General features: G+C 36.6%; 1 protein-coding gene across 5 annotated transcripts in view; it reads left to right on the top strand.

The window, feature by feature from the left end:
• PCDH15 (protocadherin related 15) overlaps positions 1–22,174 on the top strand; it is a 1,661,037-nt gene that overhangs the window by 1,613,497 nt on the left and 25,366 nt on the right. For all 5 annotated transcript variants that reach the window (XM_089314076.1, XM_089314072.1, XM_089314075.1 and 2 more), the window contains one exon: positions 16,922–17,098. In XM_089314076.1, coding sequence (XP_089170202.1) covers positions 16,922–17,098 — 177 coding nt within the window. The remainder of the gene's footprint in view (positions 1–16,921; positions 17,099–22,174) is intronic.

Below are 22,174 nucleotides of genomic sequence, written 5' to 3'. Positions count from 1 at the left end.
TCTCCCTATGGTTTTGATTTGCATTTCCCTGAGGGCTAGTGATCCTGAGCATTTTTTCATGTGTCTGTTGGCCAAATGGATTTCTTCTTTTGAGCAATGTTTAAGTCCTTGACCTATCTCTCAAGTGGGTTGTTTGTCTTGTTGTTGTTGAGTTTTTCAGTCAATTTATATATTGTGGTTATAACCCTTTATCAAATGCATGGTTTACAAATAATTTCTCCCAATCTGTAGGTTGACTTTTCATGTTCGTGACTGTTTCTTTTGCAGTACTGAAGCTTCTCAATTTGATGTAACCCCATTTGTTAATTTTGGCTTTTATTGCCCGTGCCTCTGGCATATTTTCCAGGAACTCTTTGCCTATGCCAATGTCTTGAAGGGTTTGCCCAATACTCTCTAGTTATTTGATAGTATCAGGTCCTAGATTTAGATCTTTAATACATTTTGAATGTTTTTTTGGTGTAAGGTGTAAGGTAGGGGACCTACTTCATATTTCTGCTTATAGAAATCCAGGTTTCCCAGTAGCATTTGTTGAAGAGACTGTTCTTGCTCCCGGGAATGGTTTTAGCACCTTGGTCAAATATAAGTTGGTTGTAAATGTAGGATTGATTTCTGGTGATTCTATTCTGTTCCATTGGTCTATCCTTCCTGTTTTTGCACCAGTACCAGGATGTTTTGGTTATAAAAGCTTTGTAGTATGTCTTGAAATCTGGTATTGTAATGTCTCATGCTTTGTTTTGTAGTGTTAGATTGCTTCGCTAGTCCAGGTCTCCTGTGTTTCATATGAATTTCAGCATTATTTTTTCCTAGATCTGAGAAGAATGTCTTTGATAATTTGAATGGAATTACATTGAATATGTAAATTGCTTTAGAAGAATGGACATTTTGATGATATTGATTCTTCCAATCCATCTACATAGAAGTTTTCATTTCCATTTTTTTGTGTCTTCTTTTTCTTTCTTTCTTTAATGTTTTGTAATTCTCATCATGGAGATCCTTGACATCCTTATTTACATTTTCCCAAAATATTTGATATTTTTTGTAGCTATTATGAATGGGGTTGATTTTAGAAATTCTTTCTCAGCCATGGCATTGTCTTTGTATACAAAGGCTGTTGCTTGTTTTGTATTGATTTTATATCAGGCTATTTTACCAAACTCTTCTATGAGTTCTGATATTCTCTGAGTGGAGTCTTTTGGGTCCTGTATATATAGTATCATAACATCTGCAAATAGGGATAGTGTGACTTCATCTTTACCAATTTGAATCTCTTTGATATCTTTTTCTTGCCTGATGGCTCTAGCTAAAACTTAGAGGACTATATTTAATAGGAATGGTATGAGTGAGCATCCTTCTCTAGAACGAGATCTCAGTGGGAATGCATCCAACTTTTCTCCATTCAATAGGATGCTGGCCATGGGTTCATCATAAATTGCCTTGATTGTGTTGAGGAATGTTCCTTCTAAACCCAATTTGTTAGAGTTTGATCATGAAAGCTTTCATCATTGTATCTTATGAAATGCTTTCTCTGCATCTATTGAGGTAATCATGTGGTTTTTATTCCTAAATTTATTGATGTGAAGTATCACATTGATTGATTTGCAAATTTTGAACCATCCTTGCACACCAGGCCCACTTGATCTGTGTGAATAACCTTCCTGATATTTTCTTGGATTTGATTGGCTGGAATTTTGTTGAGGATTTTTGTGTCTATGTTCATTAGGGAAATTGATCTATAGTTCTCCTTCTCTGTTGCATCTTTTTTGGGTTTTGGAATTAAGGTGATGCTGGTTTCATAGAAAGAATTTGGGAGGATTCCCTTACTTTCAATTGTTTTGAATAACTAGAGAAGAATTGGAGTTAGTTCTTCTTAAAATGTCTTTAGAATTCAGCAGTGAAGCCATTTGGACCTGGGCTTTTTTTTTGTTGGGAGGACCTTTATTATTGATTCAATTTCTTTATTGGTTATGGGTTTGTTTAGGTTTCTATTTCTTTACTGGTCAGTTTAGGTAAGTTGTATGAGTTGAGGAGTCTGTCCATTTCTCCTAGGTTTCCCACTTAGTTGGCATACAGTTCTTTATAGTAGTTTCTGATGATTCTTTTTATTTCTGTGATGTCTGTTATTACATTTCCTTTTTCATCTCTAATTTTATTGATTTGGGTCTTCTCTCTTCTTTTTTTGGTCAGTTGGGGCAATGGTGTGTCAATTTGTTTATTTTTTCAAAAAAACAGCTCTTCACTTTGCTGATCTTTTTAATTTTTCTTGGTTTCAGGTTTGTTGATTTCTTCTCTAATTTTAATTATTTCTTTACTCCTACTAGTTTTGGTTTTGGTTTGCTGTTGTTTTTCCAGATACTTGAGGTGCATAGATAGTTCATTTATTTGGTGCCTTTCCAGTTTCTTGATGTAGGCACCACCTGCTATTAACTTGGCTCTTAGCAGTGCCTTTGCTGTATCCCACAAATTTTAGTATGTTGTATCATCATTTTCAATTTTTTCCAAAAATCTTTTGATTTTACTTTTGATTTCTTTTATAATCCACTGTTCATTCAGGAACATGTTCATTCTTCATGTGTTTGCATATGATGTAGAGATTCTTGAGTTGTTGATTTCCAGCTTCATTGCAGTGTGATCGATAAGATGCATGGTATGATTTTGAGTTTTTTTTTTTTAATCATTGAGACTTGCTTATAGTCTAACGTGTGCTCAACTCTAGAGAATGTTCCATGCACTGGAGAGAAAAATGTGTACTTTGTGACTATAGGGTAGAAGGCTCTGTAGATATCTGCTAGGTCTATTTGGTCTACGGTAATGATTAACTCTGTTGTTTCCTTGTTGATTTTCTGTCTGGTTGATCTGCCCATTGCTGAAAGTGGGGTATTCAAGTCCCTCATTACTACTGTCTATGTATCCCTTTAAATCCCTTATCATTTCTTTTAAATAAATAGGTGCCCTGTAATTAGGTGCATATACATTCATAGCAGTCACATCTTTTGATTTGACCCTTTGATCATTATATAGTGTCCTTCTTTGTCTCTTGATATTTTTTGTGTGAAAGTCTATTTTTTTACATTAGGATGGCCATACCAGCTCTTTTTTTTGTTTCTGTTAGCATGGATATCTTTGTCCAACCTTTCACTTTCAGTCTGCATGCATCCTTGTTGGTAAGAAGTGTTTCCTGTAGGCAGCAAATAGATAAGTTTTCTTTTTTTAATCCACTTAGCCAGTCTGTGTGTTTTAACTAGCGAGTTGAAACCATTTACATTCAGTGTAACTATTGTTAAATTACAACTTTGCCCTGCCATGTTTCTGTAAATAGTCCTGTTTATGTATTTTGGATTTCGTTTGTGCTTTTGCTAGGTCATTTTCTGCATTCATTTACTTTTTTTTTGCATTCATTTACTTTTGTAGCGATTTTCTGTTTCTGTGTGTAGCACATCTTCGAGCATCTTTTGTAGGGCTAGGCAAGTAGTTACAAAATCTTTGAATTTCTGTTTGTTGTGGAAGATCTATATTTCTCTTTCATTCATAAATGAGATTCTTACAGGGTACAGTATTCTGGGTTGACAGTTTTTTTACCTTAGGACTTAGAATATGTCTCGCAATTCTCTCCATGCCTGTAGGGTTTGTGACAAAAAGTCCTGAGTGCATCTAATTGAATTTCCTCTGAATGTAATTTGATATTTCTCTAGTGCACATTTTAAGATTTTTTTCTTTATGTTTTACTGAGGAGAGATTTGCTACGGTATCTTGTGGTGAGGTTCTTTTCTGGTCATGTCTATTGAGAGTTCTGTGTACTTTTCTTGGATGTCTCTTTGTCCTGATTTGGGAAGTTCTGTTATTATTTCATTAAAAAGGCTTTCTAATCCTTTCTTTCTTTCCATGCTTTCTACAATTCCTAGGATCCTCTTGTTGGGTCATTAGATAGAATCTTGTAGATCTCCAACCTTGTTTTTTAATTTTGTAATTTCTTCTTTTATTTGGTCTGACTGTATTATTCTCAGAATTTTGTCTTTCAGTTCTGATATTCTTTCTTCTGTCTTATCTATTCTACTGTTAAGGCTTTCCACTGCATTTTTAATTTGATCTATCGAGTTCTTCATTTCTAATATTTCATTCTGATTTCTTAATATCTCAATTTCTTGGGAGTGCTTTTCATTTAGATAGTGAATTTGTTTCTGATTACTTCTAAGTAATCTGATGATTAATTTTCTTTTATTTTTTCCAGATTATATTTATTTATTTGAGAGGTAGAGTTACAGACAGTGAGAGTGAGAGACCAAGAGAAAGGTCTTCCTCTGTTGGTTCACTCCCCACATGGCTGCAATGGCAGGAAATGCGCTGCTCTGAAGCCAGGATCCAGGAGCTTCTTCTGGGTTTTCCACAGGTACAGGGGCCCCAGAACTTGGGCCATCTTCTACTGCTTTCCAAGGCCATAGCAGAGAACTGGATGGGAAGAAGAGAAGCCAGGACTAGAACCGGCACCCATATGAGATGCTGGCACTGCAGGCAGAGAATTAACTTACTATACCATAGCGCCAGCCCTGACGATTAATTTCTGTTCTTTTTCTGGCATATCTTTGATTTCTTCTTCAGCTTCTATTACTGAAGGGTTGTAGTGTTCCTTTGAAGGCCTCTTAGTGTCTTTGTTATTCTTATTTAGGATTTTTCCTTTGTTTTTCAGCACTTCTGGTTGCTTTTCTCTTTAATTTGTGTTTTTGTGCTTGTGGTGAGATTTCCCTCTGCTATGAGCTGCTATGTGTCTGTACATTGGAAGTGGAAGGACCTAGCCGCACCTCCTGGAGCCCAACCCACTTATGAAATGTGAAGGAGGAGGGTACAAGAGCTCTGGTGCCCTAAGCCCTGTGTACTGGAGCCAGGCTTGCTTCTCACTGGTGTGTGAAATGAGCTCTGGTTTTTGATATTTAGTACTATTCATTGTACAGCGAGTGGTGGGAAGGAAATCACTCTGAAATTGTGTTTTCCTCATTCCTGGGTAGGGGGTTTTTTGATGGGTGTGTGCACCGGAGGCAAATGCGGTAGACCCCTGCCTATGTAAACAATCAATATGGCTTCTCCCAGCCGCCTGAAACTCTGATTGGGGGGGGGGTGCAGGAGACATAGATGGACAAGGGTGTGGCTGACTTTGTTTTCCATTTGTTCTGCTATGCCTTCTCTTTTTCCTGCTTTAGAACTTCAAATGCAGTTTGCCAGGCTGCCCTGTCTGCTTCTATCTGCAGCTCCATCTCACCTGGTCCACTGGTGGGGGTGACACCAGTCTCCCCATTTGGCATCTCCACCATGCCTCTGTTATGCCTCTGACACTTCTCTTTCTTTTTTTTGGCTCCCTTAGGTTGGACCTGCCCAGTCTCTGTTGGACTTCTGGGGTTCTCTTTGCAAATTTCTCATGGCTCTGTCACCAGCTTGTGTATCCTCTTCTTATTAACTATCTGTTTTGCCCTGTGTGACTCAGAATGTCCTGTTGCTATACTGCCATATTGGCCCCTCCCCCTAATTCAAATACTTTTAATTGTTAAGCTGTGCTCTGATTTCTTAGAATTTGAAAAACATTTTAATATAATGGAGAAAAACATTTATTGTTGTGTCCGGTTTGATACCCTCCCCGAAACAACTTACAAAAGACAGGCTGGATGCAGCAACAAGAGGATTTTATTACCAGCTAGCTGGGCTCTTACCAGCACCTAGGACGTAACACAGTGCTGAGGTGAGAAGCCCCGTCCCTCCCCCTCCCAGCATCTTTATGCACTCGAGTAAACAAGTACATAAGTCACTACACACGTAGGCGAGTTCCTTATTCCTTATATGGCAGTAACCTAAATTTATGCATTTTATTGGTACATTTGAGCAATTTAGGGGCTAGGCGTCATACAGGAAGGTGGAAGAATCTAAATTCCAAGAATAGTTTCATTCCCATACCCTTAAACCTGTCTTTTCTGGCTTAAAATAAAGCCTGTCACGGTGGTTCTCGTGACAGGTCCTAAAAGCTCTTGAGACCAAGATTTTAATATGTTGCCTAATATTTTATATAATTGAATCTTAACATACTACATATTATTAAATCTTAATTTCAAATGTATTTAATCTAAACTAACTTACAGTTTGAAATAATTGCTCATAATTGAACTCCACATTATCAGCACATACTTTTCTGTGATTTGAGAGGACATGGATGTTTATTTATATTCCCAAAAATATATTCATTAAATAATAAAAAGAGAACTTTCTTTCTTTTTTTTTTTTTTTGAAAGAGAGACAGAGAGAAAGGTCTTCCTTCCTTTGGTTCACCCCCCCAAATGGCCACCATGGCTGGCACGCTATGCCAATCTGAAGCCAGGAGCCAGGCACCCCTCCTGGTCTCCCATGCGGGTGCAGCAGCCCAAGCACTTGGGCCATCCTCCACTGCCTTCCCAGGCCGCAGCAGAGAGCTGGACTGGAAGAGGAGCAACTGGGACCAGAACCCAGCGCCCATATGGGATGCCAGCACCGTAGCAGAGGATTAACCAAGTGAGCCATGGCGCCGGCCCCAAAAGAGAACTTTCAAAGCCCCTACATTTTTTTTTATCCAAACAAAACAAAACTAGACATTCGGGTGAGAATCAGAAAGAGATAGTTAGTATTCTTAATTAGTATGATAATTTTTTGCTGTCTCCAATTGTGACACCATGTAGTTAGTTTGGTTTGCAATAGCTTTGTGTATTCCAAATAGAAAATAAGTATTCCATATGCTGGCTCACTCCCCGAATGTGTTACAAATTAGTGTAAAATAAAGATACTATTATATATTGTTCAATTAAAACATGTATATCATAGTTGCTTTATAGAGATTTTTAGAGTACACAATAGAACATTAATTATTTCAAATTTTCTCTCTCTATGTTCACTCTTTCTCTAGTCTTTCAGTGGACTGATTACTATAGCATCATATTCTTGAATGGTTTATAATCCAGAAGTTTCATCAAATTAGAAATGTGCCAGGGGATTCTAATACAATCCTATCAAGGTGGCATGTACCAATGCCATCTCACTAGTCCAAGTGATCAATTTAAGTTCACAATTGATCATACTGATAGGTCTAGGAGTCAAAGGGATCACACAAACAAGAGTAGTGTCTGCTAATACTAACCGATTGAATAAAAAAGGGAGAGAACAATCCAACATGGGACGTGGGATACACAGCAGACTCATAAAATGGAGATGTCCTAAATAAGACTTATTATTATTTTTCCAATTCATTCTAACTATGGTACACAAAATTATTTCTGAGTCTAACTCAGATTAGGTGTAAATGTTTTTTTTTTCTCTTGCAATGGATGGAATTTCCCATGGCACCTGGATGTGGTCTCAGTAGACTCATTATGGTCTGAATTGAGGGAATAAAGAGCTTTGGAACAAGAGGAAAGTGTGTACTGCATATTATTTTGGTCATCTGCAGTGCCTATTGACTTTTTTTCAACCATATTTTTGAAAAACTTACTGACAAGGACCTGTGGATGGAGCTACCTATATTGCTAATTAACATAAGCCATTTAGTTCAACAAGAGGCTAAGTAGAGTTTACAATTACAGAATCTAAAGATTTTCTGTAACCACCACAAAAAATGCTCACATTTTTGGGATTCCTTGTGTTATTATATTTTGTGTACTTAGTGGGAGTTATCTAATTAACGCCATTTAGAGCCCTTCTCTCGTGGGTATTATTACTTGTCTACATTATAGCTCAGTTCTCTAGAACTTTAGGTGGATGAGTAGCTTCCTCTTAAGAGACAGATGTCTAGTAGTGGAGTTTTATGTGAACTACATCTACTGAGTAACAGCAGGCAGGGTTCCTTCTGTTTCATTGATTCTACAGAAGAGAATCTAATTAAAAATTCAACCCACTCTTTCTTGGGGTGAGCTGAGCACGCAAGTCCTGAAATTCTGATTAAATGATAATTTCAGTTTTGCTCATTCACATTGACAAGTTGATAATTAAGAAAATGGTTGTGATGGCTAGTGCTGCAGCTCAATAGGCTAATCCTCCACCTGCAGCGCCGGCACACAAGGTCCTAGTCCTGGTCGGGACACCAGATTCTGTCCCGGTCGCTCCTCTTCCTGTCCAGCTCTCTGCTGTGGCCCGGGAATGCAGTGGAGATGGCCCAAGTCCTTGGGCCATGCACCTGCATGGGAGACCAGGAGAAGCACCTGGCTCCTGGCTTCTGATTGATATGGTGCACCCAGCTGCAGCGGCCATTGGGGGGGTGAACCAACGGAAAAGGAAGACCTTTCCCTCTCTCTCTCGCTGTCCACTCTGCCTGTCAAAAAAAAAAAAAGAAATAAAATGGTTGTGTTAATTATGCATTTAGTGTAAAAAAAGTACAAGCTAAATTGATTGTGAATAAATACTGTCTTACAAAACTAGTTCAGTGAGTGCATTATACTTCAGATTTTTATATCATATTTTATTGAAGATATATAAATACATATGGATAACTCAAATGGGGTCATACATTAAAATTTGGGAGTATGTAGGTTGGATTTCTGGCATAGCCATCAAAATGCTTCATGGAATGTTTGTTATCTCATATAGCAGTGTCTGGGTTCCAGCCCCAGCTTGTTTTCCTGCCAATTTCTACTTTGAGAATTAGCAAGTGATGGCTTACATATATGTGGGTCTTCATCAAGAACTCTCAGAACTTACTTCGTGTGTGTGTGTGTGTGTGTGTGTAGGTTTCATGCAACTACTATGCATTTTTATAAAAGGAACTTGAGCCCCTGCAGATTTTGGTGTCTTTCAAGGATCCTGGAGTCAGTCATTGATGGACACAGAGGTGAAAACTGTAATTGGAATCATATAGTGTGTACTCTGTCAGATTTGAGTCTTCTGTTTTGCGTAGTTTAAGGTTACTAAATGTTTCAGGGCTCAATAGTTTATTTTCTTTATAACCATTTCTGTTTCATTGTGGAGATGTACTGGAATTTACTAATCAGACAATAAATTCCTATCAAACTATGTAGTAATCACTAAAAATTTAAGCATAATGCAAACTATATCCTCAATAGAATTCGAAAGAAAGATTTGACTAAGAGATGCTAGTCATTCAAAAGTTGTTGCCACGTAATAAATAGATAAACAATACATTGTTATTCCTGCACTTTTTTTTTTTTTTTTTTTTGACAGAGTTAGATAGTGAGAGAGAGAGACAGAGAGACAGAAAGGTCTTTCTTCCATTGGTTCATTCAACGGAACTGGCGCCACAACTGAGACTACATCCCGGGTTACCGGCACTGCAGATGGAGGATTAGCCTAGTGAGCAGTGGCCCCGGCCCATTCCTGCACTTTTAAAGGGAAACATGCATATAATTCATTCTAATGTGTTAGAAATGGACTAAGGCTGACTTCAACAAAGGGAAATGTATTGGAGGACTAATGGTAGTGGGCAATTTAAACAAGACATGGGAAAATAAGGTGGGAAATGGATAAGCCAAGAGCAGTTATATTGCAAGGATAGTTTTATATCCAAAGTCACTCTGGTAAGGATGTTGTACCTGTAGTGTATGAATAGCCTTTTCTCTTTAACTCAGGAACCAATTTCCAAAGCCTGAATGCATGGTTTGTAGCCTGCAGGTGAAGCAGAGAAGACCTCCAAAGACCATTCAAGACAGTTAAATCCTGAAATCAAAAATCATGGTGTATTTAGGGAAAAATATAAATAGAGGACAGATAAAAAGCAATTACATCTACTTGAAAAACTGGGATATTAGTGCCTTTTTGCCAACTCCTTCTAAGCATTCAATGTGAGTGCTGAGGTATAGATACTACAGACCTAAGCATTCATTTTTATTCACAGTAACAATGGTTGATGTACTGTGGTTTCCATTTGTCAACACAGAATGGCCTTCCATTACCAAAATGGAGGAAAATGGACTTTAATTGATTAATACTTATGTGTTATTATTATTTATCATGGAAGGAACAATATTTCAGATATTGTTTATTATTCTATAATTTGCTAGAACAGTTATTGATTACAAATTAAGTAGTGCTAACCAGAGTACCCACATATTAACTGATAAAAAATTGACCAAAACAATTAGAGAATTAGAGGCCTCTTGGCTATGCCTTTAATGTTAAATTTTAGTTTAATTGGCCTTCTATAAAATCTTAGTCTGCTTTGTCTGTGTAGCCTTTAAAACCAAAGTTAAATTTTTCACAGTTCTTGAAACAGAGTAGGTTCAAGTTGCAGCACTGTTGATGTCTGATGAGGGCTGTATCTTTTAGTCGCATGTACATGCATCATGTGTTGTTCTTTGTGCTTCTGGAGAATGAGAAAGTTTGTGGGTGTCTCTCCTTGTATGGACATTAATCCTATGCATTCAGAATCCCACTCTTATGACTTCATTCAGTTGACCTTAACTGCTTTATTTCTTACAGTCCCTGGGGTTTAGGTCTTCAGCATATAAACACTGCGGGTTTGGGGGAAGGCAAATATTCAGACTGTAGTGCAGTAGGAATAGAGTATATTCTGTTGTTTCATACATAGTTTGCTAAAACACTTTTTGTATCACCTGCACTGGTGGCTAATACACAGATTCATTTAAGAAAAATAAATAGAAGCTTGAGATGTGATTTCCTTAAGCTGTCTACTTGTATTCTACAAGTCACAGAAAACAAATCTGGGTTAAAGAGAGAAGATATCCTATTCACAATGATTATTGCCAGAGAGGGGACAGGAATTATGGGCTAGGAGGAGGACACTTGCTTGTAACATGGAAAATTCTCATCAAGAGATCTGCAAATGCCTCAAAGGTCAGGGAGAATCAGACTTTTATAGGAAGGCTAGAAAGAACTCGATGTGGGGAAGGACTGATCAGATAGTAAATCAAGCAATATTTGAGCCTGACCTTACCCTGTTCTAGGAGGGGTCTTTCTGAGGTCTTCTATGCAGTCTTAGACTGAAGGTAGACTAACTTTAGTGGCTTAGAGAAAGTAGAAATACTGTATGGAAGTTGTTCAACAAGAATTTGGTTATGATTGATCAGTAAGGACAAAACCATTCGGGTAATCACTTTTAAGACAAAGAGTAGAAATTTGGCTTTTTCAAGGGTAAATTAGGAGCCCTCCATGAGTCGTATTTAGTCACAAAGGAGAGAGTCATTCTGCACAGTAAGAAGTTTCCATAACCAAAAGGGCGGGGAATTTCTTAGCCATTACTGTTTTCCAGAGGTGCAAGACATAGGTGAAATTCACTATCGTTAGGCATGAAAAGGGGTTTTGTTTGAATCCAAATCTCATATTTTCTAGGAATGTAATTAGTGAATCAGGTCAATGGTATGCATTTTTAAGTCAGGAGGTTAGGCCACCTGCCCTATCCTAATCCAAAACTAGAGGCTAAGTTCTTTTCTGTTAATCTTCATAACAGGTTCACTTTCAAAATGTACTCATAAATCCAATAGTGTGAGAGGAGGGAACTAAATGTGGAAATCTCTCAGATGTGTATTTTGTCAATTTGCCAATAAGCAGACAGTTTGCAAATATTTTCTCTTGTTCCCTTTCAACTTTGCTGATTTTTTGTTTGCTATGCATAGGTTTTATAGTTTGCTGCATGTCTTATCTATTTTGTTTTTTTGTTGCCCATGCTGTCCGTATCACATGCAAGGAAACCCCGTCAAGATCAATGTCAGGAAAATTTTCTCCCATGTCTTCTGGGCACATTAAAGTTTCAGATCTTACATTCAAATCATTTATCCATTTTTAGTTTATTATTTTTGTGTGTGGTAAATAACAAGAAATGGCCAAAAGGATTTAAATAGACATGTCTCCAAAGAATACATACAAATGACAATTACATCAAGGAAATATAAAGCCAAATCACAGAGATATATCACCTCATATCTGTTATGATGACTAATATTTTTCACAAGATAAGTCTGTTGAAGTTATGGAAGACTAAAAACAATTGTACACCATGGTGAAATTATTAAATTATGCACTCATCGAAAACAGTATAGGGATCCTCCAAATATTTTTAAATGAGACCTACCATGTAATCCAGAAATCCCACTTCTGAGTGTATAGCCAAAGTAATTAAAATCAGCCTTTGAAAGAGAAATCTGCATTCTCATGTTCATTGCAGCATTATTCTTAATATCCTTATAATCAAAACAGCACAAATGTCCATTTACAGAACAATGGATAAGAAAATATGGTATATACCTACACTGGCAGATCATCTCTCCTTACAAAAGAAGGAAATCCTTCCATTTGTGAAAACATGGATAGATCTGAGCAGTATTATGTTATATTATAGAAGACATAGACATTTTGTTTAATTAATAAGACATGGACAAATGCCATATGATCATCTATTTGAGGCATCTAAATGAGTGAAAGTTACAGAAGCTGATAATAGAATGATGATTACCAGGAGATGGGAGATCTGTGAATGGCAAAAATCAGTAATGGCTAAGAGATTCCCTACCCTTCTGTGTTATGGAAACTTCTTACTGCAGTGGTTATAAGGTTTTAGTTGAAGTAAGTTCCAGTGACTTGTTATACAGTATTGTGTCTACAATGAACAATAAAGCATTTTGCACTTAAAATTTCATTAAGAGGCTACAAAAAAAAAAATGAAAAAAAAAAAAAACAATAGGATACAGGACACTTTGGAAGTGATGAGTGTGCTCATTGTGATGGTAATGATACCCATGTATGCATTTGGCCAAACTCACCAACCTGTATAACTTATTTATGTGTAGCATTTTAAAAAAGATTTTATTTATTTATTTGAGAGGTAGAGTTACAGACAGAACGAGAGACAGAAAGGTCTTCCATCTGTTGGTTCAGTCCCCAGATGACTGCAGTGGCCAGAGCTGGGCCAATCTGAAGCCAGGAGTTAGTAGCTTCTTCTAGGTCTTCCAGACATGTGCAGAGGCCCAATCACTTGGACCATCTTCCACTGCTTTCCCAGGCCATAAGCAAGGAGTTGGATTAGAAGAGGAGCAGCGGGGTCTTGAACCGGCACCCATATGGGATGCCGACACTGTAGGCAGAGGCTTAGCCCATTATGCCACAGTGCTGGCCCCTATAGTTTTTTATATATGAGATATATATTCACAGAGCAAATTCTCTACTAACCCTACTGATTGTACTCTCAGTCTCCACTTTCATCTGTTCTGGACATAGAGGTCAACATACCTGAAGTAAGACAGATCCCATTACTTCAAAATTTGAAACCCAAGAGTGAATCTTGATTCCACCCAGAACACACACACTGTCTTTAAAAACCAAAACTCCCCAAGTGATTTGCCCTCAACATTTTCTCTTCCAGCCATACACTGTTAAATCAGGGCATTTACAGAGACAGTTGGCCATTCTCTTTACCTAGAACATTGTACCCCGTATATCCACTTGTTGTTTCCTAAAGTCCTTGCTCAGATATCTATTTCTAAACAATCCTGATACTAAACAATCCTCAGATATCTGTTTCTAAAACAATTTCACAAATTTATTTTTTTCTTATTTTTGTAACTTACTTTCTAAATTTTATATATACATATGTGTATATATGTGTGTATAAATGTTATGTGTGTGTGTGTGTGTGTAGAGAGAGAAAATATGAGTGGATCTTCCATCCACTGTTTCACTCCCTATATACCTGCAGCAGATGGGATTAGTCCAGGTGGAAGACCAAGGATGTGGGTGGCAGGTACTCCAAGTGTACTTCTCAGTGTTCATGTAACCAGAAGATGGAAATAAAAGTGGAGCCATGAATGTGGCATCCCAACTGGTTTTTTACCTGTTAATCCAGCACTTCCCCCTCTTATCAATTTCATTGCTCCATTATCTGTTCTTTGTTTTGCCTCATTAGATTGTAAAGTCCTTGGTCCTTGATTCAAAGATTTTATTTATTCATTGATATAATGATATAATGGGTTGATCCATTGTAGACATTCAGTAAATATGTTGAACGAGTCAAAGAATGAATTAATCAAAAATTTTTCCATTTCACACTTTGCTGAGTTTTGCTGTAATTTTCTAAACAGGTATGCATCTACTTAATTTTCTACATTTCCAACCTCATAAACATTTACAGGGACCAGCACTGAGGCACAGTGGGTTAAGCCACCACCCAATATGAAAGCATCCCTTATAGAAGCTGAATTGAGTCCTGAGTGCTTCGCTTCTGGTTGTGCTCTCTGCTAATGTACTTGGGAAGTCAGTGGAAGAAGATCCAAATACCTGGGTCACTGCCTGCCATTTGGGAGACCCAGTTGGTGCTTCAGGCTCCTGGCTTCAGCTTTCATAAAATTCTCTAAAACTGTAAAAGGAAAATGTTCAGCAAGAAGACATTGTTGCATGTTTTAAATGACATAATATTTAAAACTCATGGATTTATAACTCCCTGACAGCCAGAAAGAATTACTATAGTTGCATTTCATTCCACACCCAATTCTTAGTCACAAATGATTCTTCAATATTACACTGAATTATCATAAAATACACAGGCTCAATAGACATGTTTCTTCTTTGTAGGACAGCAGGCAATTAATCTATGTAGATGTAAAAGATTGCAGTGGGACATATCAAATCGATGCCTAAATGCAGTGTAGAAGTTATAAATTGTTAATCTCGAGTACTGGGACAGATTGCCGATTTCTACAATGTATTTAAGCATGTACTCAAATTTGTTTGTGTTTTGATTTTGTATTTAATAGTTCTGGTGGAGAGATATACTTTCTTTTTATTTTTTTGACAGGCAGAGTTAGACAGTGAGAGAGAAAAAGAGAGAGAGAGAGAGAGAGGTCTTCCTTCCGTTGGTTCACCCTCCAAATGGCCACTATGGCCGGTGCACTGGGCCGATCCAAAGCCAGGAGCCAGGCACTTCCTCCTGGTCTCCCACGCGGGTGCAGGGCCCAAGCACCTGGGCCATCCTCCACTGCCTTCCCGGGCCACAGCAGAGAGCTGAACTGGAAGAGGAGCAACCGGGGCAGAATCTGGCACCCCAACTGGGACTAGAACCCTGTGTGCTAGCGCCGCAGGCAGAGGATTAGCCAAGTGAGCCGAGGTGCCAGCCCAAGATATACTTTCTTAAAAGCTTCACAAGGTAAAGATTTTGAAAGAATTCAAATAAAAAGGGGCTTTTAATGCAAATAGTTAAACCAAATAGGTAATAATAATAATATTTCATGAAAGTTACTCTGTGATAAAAATTGTGCCAACACTTCTGTAATAGTTTCAATGCATTTAATGTATATACCACCTCAGGTGGTAGATGATACCCTCACTTAGAATTTTAGAAAACTGACACTTAAATTTACTAGTGTAAGGGTTTGCAATTGGTTTGTAAAGGAGATGAAACTCGAGGCCAAAGCACTGTGCTCTTCAATGCTGTGTTATAACCATTTGCACTTTCTATAAAATGTCAAAAGTATAATGTGGTTTTCACTTTGAGACTTCTCATATTTTTGTTAAGTAAATGTAAGTCTTAAAGGAAAAGAATCTGAATCTACAGGCTGAATGATGTGACACTAAGACCAGTGTACCTCTCCAGGTACATCCATTATCTTCAGGTTCCCCAGGAGGCTGCCTTCAAACACTAAACAGTATTTGCAGAATGGATTTACTTATTTTATTCACATCTTCTTTTATTTTCTGCCAGGGTCTCATCAGAAATGATTCTGTAAGGTAGAAAGAGAAGTAAGTGTGAGATAGTGAGTAAAACGAAAAAGAATGAAGAGTACCTCATCAAGACCACCTTCAACTGTGCTGGTCTACAAAGATTTAAAAACAAATGCAATATTTCATTGTCATTGGCAGTGCCCCCTGCCTCTCCTGTTTGTGCTTGTGGCAGGCACAAACAAAGCATTGCACACCCTTAAGACTACATGTTTTAATAGAGTGAAAATTAGGTCAAGTTAGCATCTGAAACAAGTTATTTTCTGTCTTATCAAGTGACTTTAGAACATGTTAAATGCCCCCACAGCAAAAAAAAAAAAAAAAAAAAAAAAAGCAACAGTTTATATATATATTTAAAATATTTGCCACATATGGTTACTATTGTTTACATTAAAATAGCTATAAATAATGTAATAATATGCTTTTTAAAATCATGACCTACAAGGGTTAGCAATATAAACTTTTTATAAAAGTGAAAGAACTTAGGAACTGCCATTTGCCAAAATGGAAACTAATATGGTAATAATGTGTGCTTTTAATTAAACTCATTATAAAATAATGTAAAAAAACCTCCATATTAAATGGAAAAAATATCTATTTTTTAACATTATTTGTTGTTGTTGAATATTCCTTATACTGTATAGATGTCATAATTTTAGTTGCCTATATTCACCCAAATAGCTTTTGAGTAATGTATGCAATATTTTCCTCAAACTTGTAAAACTACCGTTGCAAAAATATTTCTACATTTCTCATTGCCATAATGCTCAAAGGATCTCTATACCCCTAGGAAAATGGTTGTCCTAGGCCTACACCTTAGCATAAAGCTGTATGCCATATATCACAGAGTCCAGTGGATGTGTAAATAATGACACCCACCATGTGAAGTCAAGAGTTCTAAGACCCCATGACTCCTATAAAACGCAGATAGACAGCTTTATGTGTACAACATATTTGGCACTTCCCATGAGCCACTTAAAAGCTCAAATGGTATCATAAATTTTAAAAGTCTGGACTCAAATAGGACATAGTTGATGACCTCGTTCTATTTTATTCAGCTTCCAGCATCACTGGGAATTAAATGCTGGAAAAAATATAAAGAAGGATTTTTCCAGTGATTCATATTGAGTAAACATTAGCACAAACCAGACTGTCGTATTTCACTTACTAAATATCATTTCAAGTTAGGTGATATTTTTTTCCCAGAAACCCGTTGGAATGTCATGTTTGTACTATGTTTGACTTGTAGAATTTTGGATCGCTACGTGCAGGAGCAAATTCCTGGTGCCAAGGTTGTGGTGGAGTCCATTGGTGCTCGACGGCATGGAGACGCATTTTCTCTAGAAGATTACACCAAGTGCGACTTAACTGTCTATGCAATCGACCCGCAAACCAATAGAGCGATTGACAGAAATGAGCTATTCAAGTAAGTCTGTTTCCTTGTCAATAACAGCTTTGTAATTACATCAGCACACATAGATAATCCTGACACAAGGCTATAAATATTTAAAGCATGAAACCCATCAAATCACTGTTGAAAGCCAAGTGTAAACAGAAAACTTGAGCCAATACCTAAAGGTTTTCATGTCCAAGGATGGGCTACAGTAACTTCAGAGATTTGTTCTAAAGTGAAGCAGAGACAGGGTCCTAAGTAAAACAAATGAGCCGGGAAAAGCTCTTTCTGATCACATCAAACCAGCCTTCACTCTTGCTCCAAGGCTCTGCCTTATACTGGAGAGGAAAGTGCAGATTCTCAAAGTACCAAGTTTGCCTGCCATTCAGTAGCCTTGATTGGAGGGACAAATCCAGCTTTCTTCCTGGTCTCCTGATTTTTTTTAACTCTACTGAGTATGGAGAGCAGAAGGGGATAATAACTTCCACTGAAGTATATCCTCTATGTGATATTCTACCTTGGTGTGAATTTGAATATCTGAGTTTACAAATATGAACCAAATGCAGAATATTCAACAAAAATGCAGTATCTTTTCCCTTAGATGATATTCTAGCACAGTAAGACTAAAAATAAAAAAAAAATCTATTAACAGTTTTTGCCATTCTCTGGTGACATCTAGTGTTTAACAGAATCTTGGAATAAAATTGTATTTATATTGAAACATTTTTTAATTAAAAATGAATATAGAGGGTAATTCAAAAAGTTCATGGGAGTGGAATTAAAGTTCATGCTGGTGTATAAACTTGAAATCCCTGCATAATTTTTATCAAAATATGTATTTTCATGAACTTTTTGATATATCTTATTTATGGATACTTTATCCAAAATATATGTGTATATTCTGAAGTTTATATTTTTCTGCATAAGCTTACAAAGACACATATATATCCACAGATTCATACTTTCATAATTTATTTTTTCTTTGTTATACAGCATATAAACATATCCATTTGCAAATTTACCTACATATAAGGTAAATTTACATTTACATATGATCAAAATTTTTAAATTTTTTATGTATGTGTATAATTAATATTTTTCTGAAATCCAGAAATTCTGAGTTTATCTCAAGTTTAAATGTTTATTGGTAAAATTCACTGGTCCTATTTTAATAACAATGAAATAGGGATTCAAAATCAAGGTAATATTTTAAAAGCCATAGTTATTAAGTATAATATTCATCACTTTATTTTTAATGTTTGTTACATGCAAGACAGTATATTAAATCATTGTTCATAAATGTAGATGGACAAAGTAATAGTTCTCTCTCAGGTTTCCAAAACACCACTCACATGAAGTAAAATTTAGATCTACTAGGCTAACTTTTTAAAAAGTTTTTGAGGGAGTGGAGTTTCAAAGGAATTCATATATTGTTTGTCGATTTCCATTATCAACCTTTTTAATCTTCATTTATGTTCACTTGAGTAGTTTTCTTTATTCATTGGTTTTAGTTTTAGTTTTAGTTTAATGATAGATTGTGCTCATGAATTTTTTTCCAATTAAGAAGTATTCATTTTCTTAGGATGTTCACTGGGCTTTATCGAATATGATGATGGTTATTACAATTTTTTTTAATTTATTTATTTGAAAGTCAGAGTTACACAGAGAGAGGAGAGGCAGAGAGAGAGAGAGAGAGAGAGGTCTTCCATCCAATCGGTCACTCCTCAATTGGCCACAACGGCCAGAGCTGTGCCAATCTGAAACCAGGAGCCAGGAGCTTCTTCCGGGTCACCCACGTGGGTGCAGGGGCCCAAGGACTTGGGCCATATTCCACTGCTTTCCCAGGCCACAGCAGAGAGCTGGATTGGAAGTGAAGCAGCCAGGTCTTGAACCTGTGCCCATATGAGATGCCAGTGCTTCAGACAAGGGAGTTAATCCACTGTGCCACAGCGCCGGTCCTGGTCATTGCAGTTATTTTAGGACTAAAACATTTGGAAACAAGTCCATTGGGTTTCTACTGACACTATGAGGCACAGGATACTTATCCTTGCTTCTAAACAAGTTTGTCCAAACTTAGATTATATTTTGGAAAGTAAAGATCTAAATTCAATAGAATAGATATAGCAGACAGACAGGAATGAGGGAAAGTGTGTGTGTGTGTGTGTGTGTGTGTGTATATAAATAAATAAAATCTTCTGTACTGTAGAGAGCATAGGGTAGCCATGAAGTACTAACATTTTCTCTTAGCAGTGTTAGTTTGAACTCTAGAATCGTTCCTGCAAATATTTTACAATATAATTTTAAAATATTGTAGTCCAGATCTAATAATGCACAAGTAATATCTACTCTGTACTTGAGAGTTATTGAAAATGTAGCAAACACTGAACAAAAATACTGGAATTTTAAGATTGTTGCCTAATGCATGGGACAATGGAAGTGGGACTGCTTTCTCGATTCTCCCTTATGCTAAAATGTAGGCTTCTGAGGATGTCTTCATTTCAAATCAAAAGCTTTAAATGAAAATCATAATTTCTCCAGAGAGTTCACTTTTATTTTTTAAAATGGGTTTTTAAAGAATAAATAGGAAATTTAAACCTAAAGAGGATATAGAGAATATCATTTATTTGACATTCTTATTGGTATTTTATTTTTCTAATCTTTGCTTATTTCAATGGCTTAGATTTGCTTCAATAAATATATATTACTTTTCTCCTGCTTTTATCTCCCTGTGATTCTTTAAACAAATTTAATCTGAATTTTAACCTTCTTTTTGCTTTTGTTACTGTTTTCCTTTCTGAAATAATCTCAGTTACTATCCATTCAAGTATTTTTAAAAATAATTATTGAGATATGGTTCATGTATCATGGAATTCACCCGTTGAAAGCATATAATGCAATGATTATTAGTGTAATCATGAAGCTGTGTAAGCAACAGTCAATTCTAGGACATTTTCAACATACAATAAAGAAAAGCTGTAATCATTAGTAGTCATTTTCCATTTCTCTTCCCCACTCTTCTTATCCCCTCCCCTCTAATCCCAAGCAATTATTTATCTATATTCTTTCATTATGCATTTGCCTAGTCTGGGTGTATTTTTAAAACAATCCTACCAATTTATATTGCAAAAATCTGTACCATTCAAAGCAATCTACAGATGTAATGCAAAATACCTACCAAAATACCAATGACATTCTGCACTGAAATAGAAAAAAGAATCCTATAATTCATAGGAAATCACAAATAAACCCAGAAGGTTAAAGCATTCATGAGCCTGATGATTCAAGAACTGATGTATCATATTACCTTAGTCCAAAATATATTGTAAAGCTATTGTAATTGAAACAGGATGCGATAGATGAGACTGGCATAATAACAGACATGAAAACCAATGGAGTAGAATAGAGCCACAAATACATGAACTTACACTCAAATGATTTTTCTTTAATATTGCCAAGATTTCATGTTTCAGTATAGGATCATCTTTTTAATAAACTGTTCTGGGAAAAGTAGACATTTTGAAAAATTTCTTCTCCCCCATTTTCTCTATTTCCTTTTTAAGATTTTTGAATTAAGAATGATTGTTTCTCACAGTTCGGGACGTGATACTCTGATTTTGCCCCTCCCACAGTTGTTCGCTGTGTTTTAATTTGGATTGAACATGTAACTGTGAAAGTATTTGGATGGCCCTTATTTTTGAGTTTTCTGATTGATCTGTGTCAATCGATTGAAGAATTCATTGAAGAAATTCTTCATCTTGAGACCTTTCATAAACCGAAATTTGTAGCATTTCCATTAGATTTTTTCCATGGGTTCCCCACCCCACTGTACTGAATCTCTGCATTAGTTCAAGTATGTTTCCTACTTCCTACTGTAGTCTGTAATGTATTAGTCATACCTTTATCAAAGTCTCTGGCCAGTACCTACATCTTGTTCTTATTTCATTATTTTATCACTTAAAAATAGGTATTTTTATTTTTTAAACTTTTTGTGTATTAGCTTATTGAATGCCAGAAATAATATGGAATACAAACCAACAAAAAACAGTAAGGAATGAGGCTATTACTTTCAAGTGGACATGCTTTGCCTTCTGCTGAGTGAATCTGGTCACTCTAGTTTTGCATTTCACTGTGGAAATCATTAACTGCAATATGCCATAGACTGTAAGCGCTTGTCACTTCATTCTCACAATAGGAATAGCGTTGTAACAAGGCTTTCTCAGTCTTGATCAGTCCTCAGTCCACAGGAGTTTGTCTACATACTCATCTCTCCCACAGTGGTAGGCAAGTCTCGGCTTGTTGCTCAGTTCTATCCAGGATAGTGGGATTGAAGTATGGGGTGAGGTTGGTCTGTCCTCCTCTTCTAACTTGTATGTTTAATTTTTTTTTGGGGGGGGTGCTTCCTCAGCTTTCCTTCCCCACCGTCTACTGTTTTCTGACTTGTGGCTGTTGGCTATAAGACAGCTCCCTTCCCTCTACTTTGTACACAGTAGAAAGGCCCATGAGGACATCCTGCGTAGTCCTACCTCAGGTGCAATTAATATAGCTACATATTGGGAGTGAATCTGTGTGCCTCACCCTTCGATTTACAAAGGTTTGCAAATAACAAGTAAGTAGAGTGCAGATGAGAATAAAGAGAAAAAAAAATCCTTTTTATTGATATATCTATCCAGAGTCAACATCAGTCTCTTTTCTAGGATAAGCATGCATGGGCAAAAATGAGGTAATAAATACTGAAAAATAAAACAGATTTATGACTCAGCGATAGAACATATAATTCTGAAAGTATCTTTCCGTAGACATCATTGGAAAACCATTTAACATCTTCAGTAGAAACCAAGATAATGTGGGTTAGTGAAATGGTGTGTTTTAAATGCCCTAAATCCTTCTGCTGTTTCTGGAAAACAGACTCCACTTTATCTTGTGAGAATTAACCTTCTCCAACATGTTGATGGTTTAATGAAGTGGCTCCCCTTAGTCCAATTAGAGTTTGATATTTCTCTGCTCACATTGACAAGATATGGGTTAGCACACATTCCAGAGAAGCCAATTAGATTCTCTCTTCAAGGATTACTATAGATGTTAGGTGATAATAGAATTCTTACTCCTGAA

Source organism: Oryctolagus cuniculus, chromosome 15 (assembly GCF_051225735.1).
Source record: "Oryctolagus cuniculus isolate XC-2025 breed Fujian yellow rabbit chromosome 15, ASM5122573v1, whole genome shotgun sequence".
Taxonomy (NCBI): Eukaryota; Metazoa; Chordata; class Mammalia; order Lagomorpha; family Leporidae; genus Oryctolagus; species Oryctolagus cuniculus.
Note: the sequence above shows the minus strand (reverse complement) of the source record. Positions and strands in the feature narration are given on the sequence as shown.